This window comes from Herpailurus yagouaroundi, unplaced genomic scaffold (genome assembly GCF_014898765.1).
Source record: "Herpailurus yagouaroundi ecotype Mexico unplaced genomic scaffold, PumYag 28, whole genome shotgun sequence".
Lineage (NCBI taxonomy): Eukaryota > Metazoa > Chordata > Mammalia > Carnivora > Felidae > Herpailurus > Herpailurus yagouaroundi.
The window spans coordinates 133,210,622-133,222,904 of NW_024412376.1; the positions used below are offsets into that span (position 1 = coordinate 133,210,622).

Below are 12,283 nucleotides of genomic sequence, written 5' to 3' on the forward strand. Positions count from 1 at the left end.
TAAATGTTTAAGCAGCCTGTCTGTCATTTTCTGCAAAAACCAGTTGTTTTTCTCTCTCTCTCTTTATTGTTGTGTTTATTCCCACAGAATTCATTAGGATGCACTGTACCTCCAACCCCGACTGGTGGATGCCCTCTGAGGAACAAATAAACAAAGTGTTCAGCGACGCTGTGGGTCATGCCCGGCAGGGGCGGGCAGTAGGGACTTTCCTGCACAACGGTGGCTCGTTTTATGAAGGGATCGATCACCAGGCTTCCCAGGATGAGGTCTTCAATAAAAATTCCCAGGATGGGTCTGGGGATTAGTGGACAAAATCTTTACACTGTAGTAGCTGGTCCTCCGAAGATTTCCAGTTGTCAATGTCCTGTTATCATCACCTGAGAGTCCAAAGCATGTCCTCCTGTCAGACTTTCCACATCCCTAACCTTAACTCTCTTGACCTACTGCCACACTTCCCAAATAGAAATCCATTTTAGGGTTATTTGGGAAGTCTCTGGAACCTGCAACAGACTTTCGGGATATTATAGAAAGAAACAAACGAGATTTGGAATGATTACTAGCTAGACAGTGGAGGTAAAAAGAATAGGTGAACTCCTGGTCAGCTGTCTGAAATCTTCAAGTAAGTGCTGCTTCCTGAGCAGAGCTGGTCCTCACAGAAGATTGAGTTAGAGTCCCTGCCCATGAGAGGAGGTAGAGACATGGAGTTATTTTAAGGGACAATGAACAAACATTCTCTTACTTTAATTCAAATTAGTTGTCTATAGTTTACAAAGACTTGAATTCATACTTCTCAGCGAAGACCTAGGTTAGGTGACATTGTATGCTGTTTCTACCTTGATAAAGCCTATATTAAAAACAAGCCAGAGAAAAGGCACTGCCAGACAGTGATTAACTGGAAATCAGCTGGGTTCTTTCAGTTATTTTAACCCCCTAAAATTCTACCATGTTGATTAGAAAGGCACTACATGATCTCTGGGGTTTACAAACAGCAAGCTTTCATTATTATGTCAGTCAAGAAACCTCCAGGATCCAAAACCCCTTCAGATGCTTAGTTTTGTAGGTTCATAGACCCACAGTTTCCACGGCCTTAACTCAGGTTCTGTTGACACATTGCCAGAGTGATGGCCTGAGCGATGAGAATTTCAATCAATTAGTTGTTTGGTGCACTGAAGAGCAAACAAGTGGTGTGACTGATGGGACTCACTGAATTGACCAGATGTTCTGGAATTGTATACACACAGCTTCGAGGCCATTCTGACAGCTATGCAATAGGCTTGTCTGTAATTTCTCTGAAATGTGAGGGTCTCTCTGTGCTGAGTTGATCTTTACAGTTTGCACCAAACTTTTGTTACTTGTCACTGATGAAAATGTTTCGTCCCAATGTTTTGTGCCTCCTTCCCACTCAGTGTTCCCTTGAGCGACAAGCTCTGGCTAAGTTAACACTAAAGCACTCCCACTTGTGTTCCCCTGTTTAATTTGTTGAGCTCCTTCTGGGAAATTAGTACTGTCTTTGAGAGCATTCCTTACCTATAAATACTGTGGAGGTGCTAGAATCTTTCTGAGGGCTTCATATTTGGATGGCAGGAGAGGCTTCCTCCATCACACAGATCCGATGGTTACATTCTTTGTAGAGTATAGGGCTACATGGGCAGAAGTTACTGCAGGTTATCAATGTCCTCTACAAACATGACTAAGGGCTTTGAAAATGGGTTGGAAATTCACTGAAAGTTTATGAGCATCCATTTATAAAGAGGAGGTTTTTGTGACCATTTTCTGTGAGACAGTAAGTTACCCTTTATGCTCAGTACTTAGCACCAGCTATATGCACGGCCCTGGAAACGGTCCTTCTTTAGCTTTTGTTATGATTCTTAGTTTCATCCATTAAAAACTTTAGTGTTTATAGAGCTGGTTCTTTGTCAGATCTGTTCAGTGGTGTGGGGAGAACTAATATTTCAATCCCAATTTGGACAAGTTAGCTAACATTTGTAAGTAAAAGAAATGATAAGGGCAAATGTGATGTTGGTTGGGAACCAGGGAACGACTGTTCTTTGGCCATCCACAGAAGAAAGAGACTTTTTGAAAAGTTTTTAGAGGTCTGAGAAGTCCACGCCTTACAAGATTCTTTGGTGAGAGGAAATCTTGGCCAGAAGAAAATTATTATCTGTATTTCCAACTTACCTTTGCTTTTTTGTATTAGGTTTCAGTTACCCTTAGTGCTGAGTTCAATGTCCTTTTTTTCCTTTAGCAATAATATTTGACTACTGCTTTAAAAAAAACTCCAACTCGTACATTTTCTTGCAAGCTTCAGAATTCGGCATGTCTTCACATCTGCCCATCATGGTGGAGCTCTGTGTCATGCTGGTCTTGAGTGTGGGTGATGAGGAGAGCCTCTCTGCCCTCACTCTCTGTAGCCTTGCATGTTGACGTGTTTAAAGATGAAGGACTCGCACCACTGCTGTGAGAAAGCGTGACGGGAACTTTCTGTTTGGCTGTAATTATCATCACCCGAGAAGGCTACTGGGTAGCTCTGCTCCCAAGCTACATGGTTGCTCACAGCCTTTGCTCCACAGGCACACCTGGTCTCCCTCCCTTCCCACCATCCCAGGTGGATTATTTGTCTATCAGCTGTTTTCCAGTACTTCACGGATTCCAAAGTATTGGAACTACATGTTGGCCATCTCTTACGTGCATGGGGAAACCAAGTCCCAGAAAGATGAGTGGCTTACTCACATCACACAGCCAGTTGTAATGCTTCTCCCGGGCCTGGTACCTAAGAGTATGTGCCCCGAATCAGGTGTCCCACTACATCCTTCACCCACTAGCTGTGTTCCTTTAGCCAGATGCTGATGGTCACTTGGGCTGTGGCACAGCATCTGCTTGGATATTCTGCCATGTCCTCTCCTTCAAGTCTGGTCCATGCCACCATTTGAGCTTTAAGGCTGCTATGTTAACCTGCTTCATGGTGGTTGCCTGCATGGTCACCCGATTTGTAAATCAGGGCTTGCAAACGATGTTCACTTATTTTTGTAAGACCAATGTGGCCTCTATGGAGCCAGATTTTAAAAGCTCACCACCAAGAACTCACTGCTCTGTCTTTCTATTGATCTCTTTGAAGTCCTTAAGATGTTGCTTATTTTCTTGAGTTGGATTTTCTACATGTCTGGCAATTGGACCGATTGCTTTCATGGATAGAAACTTAGTCTCCTGTCAGCTTTTGGAACCCTCCTTGGGTCATTCTGTTGTTGGTGTAAAATGGATTCAGTGAAAACAGCTCAGGATGCAGCTATGCTCCACTTCCTTGATGACAGAAGGAGGTCACAAGGCTGGCCTGACAGGAAAGACTAAACTTGGCATTTTTATCAGTACTAGCTGTAGCCCCTAATCCCAGCTATCAGAGGAGTCCTCAACAGTGACAGTGTCTTAATGTGTCTTGTGTTTTCCCAAATTAAAATCCTGTGACAAAGATTATATGCCTACTTTTCAAACTGACCTGGAGCCCCAGATGCAGTTCTGCTGGGCTCAGGATAACCTCAGTGATCCCCATCAGAGGATGTAGGCCCGGAACCCATGGAGGGGAACTTTGTGTGAGCACTTTAACTAGAGGCACGTTTCTCACAGTGTCTTCGAGATGCGCTGTTCACAATCTCATGGTTTAACCCCCATGCTAAATGCTTTGAAGGAAATCTGTAAAGATTAAAGTTTGTACTTTTTACTTGAAAATATTACATCCAGCCCTTGACCCTGGGCATCTCTCTGTTACACCCCCCGTTTCCACCTCAGGGTTTAGGTTACTGTCACCATTTGTGTAAGGTTTCACCAGGAATGTAGGAGGGTAATGACAATGTCCGCAAAAAATTGCTGCCCTTTCCTTTGGTAACTGTTTCACAGCTGTAGAGCAAGTAAGTGAATTTATATTCTGGATCTTTCTTGGCTCTTCATCAGTTATAAATACATTGACTAAAAGATTTATCAGGATTATAGGGGTATAAAGTGTCACGATGTATTATTTGGTCTGACTACCCCACGTGTCAGATGTGGATAGAATGGTTTTTAAAGTCCAGTAGCTATTCCTGTAATATCCAGAGTCTAGACGATAATCCAAACTTGGATTTCTCCATTTTCCTGCCACCTTTAATGTCTTGTCCTCCCTTCTGTTGCTCTCAGAAAATGGAGGGAGCGTCCTGCGAGATGAAACAGGCACTATTTTCAGAAAAGCAAACATACATTTGCTCTCATTTGGATTCTGTCAAACCCGTGCTCTAGAATCTAAACCCAATACCCATTCACTACCTCCTTCATTTTTTCTTAGATTTCAGTCATTTGTTAAAATCCCATTCTTGGGTAACTTTATTTTTAGGAAATACTTAAACGTAACTTTTCTCATTCAGTGCTATGTCGTTTGACAGTGCAGATCTGTAATTTTTGACAGCTCTTACATACCAATTTCTAGAAATATAATAGAGAATGATTTTGCACATATGGTGCCAGTCTTGCTGGTGTATGTTTAATGTGGCGACACTTGCCGTAGCTGCCTGGCAAAACATGTCAACTAGAACGCTTGAGTCAGAACTCTAATGTAAATGTGTCTAAACAGCGGTATGTATCGCTATGGTATATTATTGTAAACACAGTGATGGCTTCTTTCAGTCATATAACGACTGAATGAAGATCTCTTCCCTTGGAATAACTTGGAATAATTTCTTGGAATAATAGGAAAATGTTACCCAGCTGATGGCCCTCTGCAAAGTTACTTGCATTGGCAGCCAATGGCATTGGGTCTTCTATTTAGGTTGTTTTTTTAGAGAGTGAAGGATTGACACCAGTGTGAAGTGCAAAAGTAACGACCCGTCAGTACGTGCCTCTTGGTGTGTAAAATTCAAAACCATAACTGATAATATCTATGCATTAGAGACCACTTTTACCCTCTACAGTGTATTCAGTTGCAAGAAGCATTGAGAGGACTGGACTCTGTCCAGGTCGCCTAATGACCAGCTTGGTTAGTTTGGCTGTTGAACCACTAAATTACCAAATCTTTGTGGTAAAATGGCCACATTGATTTTCCTCGTGATCATCCATAGTTGGCTGATACAAGGTCTAGGTGTGTATGAATCACAATTCCCCAAATTGTAATGAAAATCTATCTGAGAAGACTCATTAAAAAACCTGTTCACTTTCAGAATAATTGCCACAGTATAAATGGCCACGTGGGTCTTGGCCACGTTGGAAAACTATTTAGGCTCATCCCAAACCACTAACAACAACAGCAGTAACTACAACTGATACTCATTGAGTTCTTGTGCGCCAGGTACTCACTAAGCACTTTAATGCATTCTCTCCTTTTAACCCTCCTGACCATCCTCTGAGGCTGTAAGTTCCTGTTATTATCCCAGTGTATTGATAAGGACACTGTTCAAGGTACTCAGCTAATAAGAGGATCACTTTGGGCTTAGTAATAAGCAGGGTGACTACTTCAGTTTTCTCCAGTAGTCAAAGTAAAGTTCTCAGATCCCATCAACACTTTGGGATGGATTTTGTTTAATTTATGGCATCAAGGGAAAGATGATATTTGTGTTCTTAAAAACCACCTTTAAAATACATTGATGCTTAAATAGGAACTTATAAACCATATATCCTCTGGTAACTGCCCAGGTTTCTGCATAAGACATGACTTACATAAGATTCCATGTTAAAGACTAGAAAAAAATTTTAAGTAGTGAATAAATTAAAATTGCTACTTTGTTCACATCTGCTTTGTAGATTTCCTGTACAAAAATGCAGGGATATAAAAGCAAAAATTTGAACTCAGTGAAGTGATACTCTTTGGGAACTCCTAAATGTTAGAAATGACACTGGGCATCAGTGAGCTAATGTTTCATTCACTTTTCACATTTGTTGTATTTGTAGCCTTAGATTGATGAGTCTGGTTTGGAAGAGAGGGATTTAATTTACGATTTCACTGTGAGAACTGTTGTGAAGATTTTGTAGGAAAATACAGTAATCTGTCGATTCTTTCCTGTAGTTATGGCTTTAACATCTCTTTGGCTGTGTTTAAGTTCAAGAGCCTGCCAAGGCCTGGCTTGTGTTTCTTGGGAACAGGGCATGCCAGACCGTGTGATGGGTCCTGAAACTGTTGAGGTCACTGGTCCAGCCTGCCCTTGCCCAGTGTAAGCACTGCCCCTGTGTCTCTCCTCTCTGGAACTTCATGTAGCAGCCTAACACTGGGGCCAACTTGCCTTTACTCTATTTTCTATGATGAACACTTGTGGAGAAACTGTGACAAATCCATTGATCCTAATATTTTTATTGTTGGAGTCTTGTTGATTCTCTATGAATAATTTCTATTGGATTGTACTGTGTAGAATTAATACCCACTAGGGATATGTTAATAAAACTATAAATGCATAGTGTAATATAGACTAGCAAGAATTTTTTGTGAACAATTTATATAGAAAAGTAAGTTGTTTTTTAAGTGTTAGGCACATTTCTTTTAGGAACTTAAAATGTTATAAGAGTTTTTTAAACATTCAATATTTTTAATTATAAGAAACATTTGTTACTAGAGCCAATTATTTCAGGTGTTCTAATTGGAGTATTGATTTTATGACCTCATATACCTCTAGAATGCCACATGTTCTGTTGGAGATAAAATTGCACAATAAATGTCAAGTCTCTGTTAAGTGTTTCAACTTGCCTTTTGCATCTTTCTCCCAATTCATTGAAGAACGTTTTCTGGGTGGTGGTGGTTTTTGTTTGTTTATTTGTTTGTTTGTTTTTGAAAAGAACATTATGCCCCCTGAAGCTAAGGCTTTTCTGCCTGTCTTGGAATGCCAAGAAAATATTACATACTTAATACCCAAATACAAGATACTCAACTTATGTCAGAGAATGGACCAAAAATCATTCAGAAAAGTCATGCAATCTAGTGAATGAAAGAGACAACTAATGACGATCTAAGAGAGGCATGGAATCCAGGAGGACTTATGCCTGCTATTTTGTACATTCATACTTCAAGCACACTTGTTTCCTACTCAACAGAGCCATTCTACCAAGGAGGAGAAAATCCTACAGCTGTTACTCATGACCTTTAAAAATGAACAATGTTGATTGTCTATGGTTTTTGAACAGTGATCTGAATACAAAAACAAAATAGTTATGGCTAAATAGGGTGGCATGGTTGTGGCTTCCCACTTTTAGTTATTGCATAAAATATACATCAGGCATATCAACCATTATAGAATAATAAATTTGAATAAATGTTATTTCATAAATCAGACTAAGTAAAAGCTAAAAACACTTGTTTCATTTTAGGGGAAACATAAAGATGTGATTTTTTTCACCATAAGATGCAACATTTCAACCAGTTGTTTTGGATGAAGCAGTAATTTGATCCAAATAATTTGGGTTTGAATTGGAATACCAATTAAAATGGAATTTAAATTATTTCATTATTCTAAAGCATTAAAAGAGGATTATTAAGTAACGAGCTTAAAAATATGTAATCAAGGGGCACCTGGGTGGCTCAATTAAGTGTCCAACTTCAGCTCAGGTTATGGTCTCATGGTTCGTGAGTTCACCACGTCGGGGTCTGTGTTGACAGCTCAGGGCTTGGAGCCTGCCTCAGAATCTCTTGTCTCCCTCTCTGCCCCTCCCCCACTCGCGTTCGGTCTCCCTCTCTTTCTGCAAAATAAACATTAAAAATATGTAATCAGGGGCGCCTGGGTGGCGCAGTCGGTTGAGCGTCCGACTTCAGCCAGGTCACGATCTCGCACTCTGTGAGTTCGAGCCCCGCGTCGGGCTCTGGGCTGATGGCTCGGAGCCTGGAGCCTGTTTCCGATTCTGTGTCTCCCTCTCTCTCTGCCCCTCCCCCGTTCATGCTCTGCCTCTCTCTGTCCCCAAAATAAATAAACGTTGGGAAAAAAAAATTAAAAAAATAAAATATGTAATCAAATATTCTCAAATATTTTGAATATTTACCCCAGACACATAGGGTAAAGCTTCAGATTTAAATACTTAAAAAGTATTAGGAACAAATTCAGGTTGCAAGATATGAGAGTCAAGAATTAATTGTATTTCTAAACACCAGCAACAAACGACTTGAAAATGAATTTAAGAAAACAATTCTACTTACGATAATATTGGAAAGAATAATATACTGAAGAATAAATTTAACAAAATAAGTGCCAGACTTATACACTGGAAACTACAAAACATCAGTTGGAAGGAAGTTTAAAAGATCTAGATCATAATAATGGAGTGGAAGACTTAAGATGGCAATACTGGAAATGATCTACAGATTCAATGGAATTCCTATCCAAATCACAGAATTCTTTGCAGAAATTGACAAGCTGATCCTAAATTCATAGGGAAATGCAAGGAACCCAGGTAGCCAACATATATACATCATATACAACATATATATTTATGTTCAATTGATTTTTAACAAAGAGCCAAGACAGTTCAATGGGGAAAGCATAGTCTTTTCAACAAATGTTGCTGGGACCACATCATCGCCTCATCAAAAAGAGGGGTACCTGACTGGCTCAGTAGAGCACGTGACTCTTGATCTGGGGGTCATGAGTTTGAGCCCCATATTGGGGATAGAGACTACCTTAAAAAAAAGAAGAATGCTGTTGGACCCCTATGTCAACACCATATGCAAAAAAAAGTCAAATTGGATCATAGACCTAAATATAAGAGCTAAAATTATAGAACTATTAGAAGAAAACTATTAAATCTTCATGATCTTGGATTAGGGAATAGGATCTGTCCATATGTGAAACCCAAAAGCATAAGCAACATCAAAAACAATAGATTAACTGGACTTCATTACTTTTGTGCTTCAGAGAACACTATGAGGAATGAAAAGACAACCCACAGACTAGGAGAAAATACTTGCAAGTCATATGTGTGATAAGAGACTCGTAGTCAGAATATATAGAACTCGTAACTCAATAAATAGCCCAATTAAAGGCAGGCAAAGGATGAATACACATTCTCCAAGGAAGATGTATAAATGGCCAGTAAGCACATGAAAAGAGGTTCAACATCATTAGTCGTTAGGGAAATGTAACCAAACCACAATGAAATGCCACTTCTCTAGGATGGCTACAGTGAAGATGACACACAATAACAAATGTTGGCAAGGATACAGAGATACCAAAACCTTGTCATTTTGAAGAGCAGTCCCGCGGTTGCTTGAAAAGTTACATACAGAGTTAACATGTGACCCAGCAATTCTAGTCTACACAAAAACTTGTATACAGATGTTCCCAGGAGCATTCTTTATAATGATCAAAAATGGAAACAACCCAAATGTCCATCAGTTGATGAATGGATAAACAAAATATGGTGTTAAAAAAATGTGGTGTAGCCACATGGTAGAATATTATTCAGCCATAAAAGGAGTAAAATACCAATACCTACTACCATACCATATGGATGAACCTTGAAAATATGCTACAAGACACCAGGCAAAATGGCCACATTTATATGGCTCCATTTGTAAAATGAAATATTCTGAATTGTCAAAATGCTAGGTAGGCCAATTTTAGAGTATGCTGATCAGTACACAGTTTACATAATTAAGGAATGGAATATATTATGATGTAATCCCTTTAAAGTTGATTATACATTCGCACAGCCTATTTATTGAAAGCCTGATGCGTCTGGCACTATAAGGACCATATCCCGAGAACCAAAGGAGTACAGCCAATGGCTGGGTACCTGTTTGGAGGAAAATGACAAAAACCTATTGTGAATAATGAGAAAACCCCAAGTTCCACTGAGCAACTTGTTCCTCCAAATAGAGCTGTATACAAAAAGCTTAATCAGGCATAAAATGAGAGAAAATAAGTACTACTGAGCCTGTGTCTCTATCACCAAGACAATTCAATTTGACTGTCTCTGCCAAAGTACATGCCAAGTCAGGGAGAGATTTATTCATATATGATTTATTATACTCCCAAATCCTTGTTGAATTACTTTTTTTTTCTTTTTTCCTTTATTCCCCCATCTTAAAGCTGTCATTCAGACCTCTCATAGACACAGTCGTAGTGGTACATACCTGGTATTTCAGCCTGTCCGGAAACGGCCCAATTGATCTGAGAAGTGTTTAATAAAGACATTTGGTAAAAAGGTGTAGGCAGGATGCACTGAAATGACAAGGGAGAGTGTAGTGTCCAGACCTGGGACCAGCAGGGTGCTGTCAGCCTGGAGGGGTAGGGGGAGTGAGTGCTAGCACTGGAATTAGGACCGTGTGGGGAAGGCTCCCCGCCAGGAAATGTGATCTCCATGTAAGAGACATGGTTAGACTTGGCAGAGCCTGTAGGGAGGGAGCTGGAGGGTCAGTATGTTGGTCTCCCTCCTCTTTTCCAACTCCTTCTGCTGCTCCCCTCTAGCTGAAAGCAACTGGAAACCGGAAGGCAGGGAACTCATTCATGTCCATGCAAGTTGACATGCTGGGACACCAAGCCAAGTGCAGAAAGGACACAGGGAGGACATGAGGCACATTTGATAATGGAGCTCTTTGGTCCCACCTCATCAACATCCTGAGAGTTGACTTCTTTACATAAGTGACCTTATAGTTCTCAATAAATTGGAATAGTTAATATTTATTTAGTCAGTAGGTTAAGTGTTTTACTAAAATTATCACTATATCTTCTTAATGAGTCTGAGGTAAACTAATATTCCCATTATACAGATGAGTAAACCGATGCTTCCCAAGGTTACAGAGCTAGTAGTGGTGAAGTGGTGAAGCCAAGGTACTAATCCAGGCAGTCCAAATCCAGGCAGTGCAACTACAGGTAAGAAGAATAGGTTTTACCTACTTCAATAAAACTCATCTTTGAAGGTAGTAGTATCTGTAGGACTTTCAAGACAGAAAAAAGTTACAACAATTAGGCTAACACAGCAACTACCTCTTAACTCTGTCCGGCTCTGGCTGGTCAAACCATAATTTATCGTTCAATATGGCCTGAGAAGTCTGCCACTTAAAATCCTGCAAAGAATGCACAGATGAACATTTGTGCAATTTCTGGGTTCCAGGCAAGTCTTGGTTCATATTTAGTACTAAAGCTCATTAGAGACACAGTCTCAATGCCTCTGCTAACAGCCCTCCCTATTCGTTGGTCTTTATGTCTTTTAGTGTGTGTAAGTTTATTTATTTTCAAGAGAGAGAGCAAGCAGGGGAGGGGCAGAGAGAAGGAGAGAGAATCCCAAGCAGGCTCCACACTGTCAACACAGAGCCTGACGCAGGGCTTGATCCCACAAACCATGAGATCATGACCTGAGCTGAAATCAAGAGCCAGACACTCACCTGACTGAGACATCCAGGCGCCCCGCATTGGTCCTGATGTTTAAGAAACAATGCTTCAATCGATCAATCATCAATAAGATGGAATGAAATATGTCTAGAATAGAATCTGAGTCTTTGTACTTATTAAATGTGAAATTTTAATAAATTGGCTTATGCAATAGTTTTGAAATATAGCTTTAAGACATAAACATTCATTCTCATTTCACAAAAATCTTATAGACTAGATTGATCCTGATTTTGTTTACTTTCTTTAGTTATAAAAGTCAAAATTCATCAAGGCACAAAAATATTTAAGAATACACTGATGAAAATGAAATATAACAAATAGTAGGCTGTGTGCTTGAATAGAAGCACAGGGACCAGAACATGTAACTGTAAATACGGGCACTTTTTTAAAACCTAGGGTCCTCTTCCCAACAATAAGAGACTGAAAACAGAGACTCTTCAGCCTCTGCCAGATGCTAAGGAGGAATTCAGGCCCTGGGGAGATCCGAGGAACAGAGGTATGAATGTCTTCTACTCTGTCTCTTTTTTTGTACCAGTGACAATGATTCATTCTCCTTCCTGGCAACAGAGAAGCATTTTCAATTCAACTGAAAAAAAAAAAAAAAAAAAAACAAACATAATAACGTGTTTGATTGTGGGTTGTATTGTATTTTCTATTAGCATTTTGTGCTAAATAATTACCCTTTCAGTTTCTGGTGTCTTTTTGGGTAGACTGTTTTTCTGTGATTACAGAAGAATGTCAAAGCCAAAACTAGGCATATGATATATGAAATATATGATAGCTCTAGAATTGGTAAAGATTGGGGAACTCTGTCACATTGCTCTTTAGGGATATTTAATGGGGAAAATTCTCATGAATTTACAAGGAACTATAAATACTTGTTTAATAAAAAAGTGTATTTTCATTGTTTAATGAAAAAGTGTATAATCCTAGTGAAAAGTATAAAACAAGCCCTTTCCCTG

General features: G+C 39.7%; 1 protein-coding gene across 4 annotated transcripts in view; it reads left to right on the top strand.

Moving 5' to 3' along the window:
- BEND4 (BEN domain containing 4) overlaps nucleotides 1-6,686 on the top strand; it is a 38,891-nt gene extending 32,205 nt beyond the window's left edge. For 2 of the 4 annotated variants that reach the window (XM_040484831.1, XM_040484842.1), the window contains one exon: nucleotides 88-6,686. In XM_040484831.1, the coding sequence (XP_040340765.1) occupies nucleotides 88-305 (218 nt within the window). In that variant the 3' untranslated portion in view covers nucleotides 306-6,686. The remainder of the gene's footprint in view (nucleotides 1-87) is intronic. The other 2 variants (XM_040484857.1, XM_040484850.1) reach the window with 2 other exon arrangements.
- The last annotated feature ends 5,597 nt before the right edge of the window (nucleotides 6,687-12,283 follow it).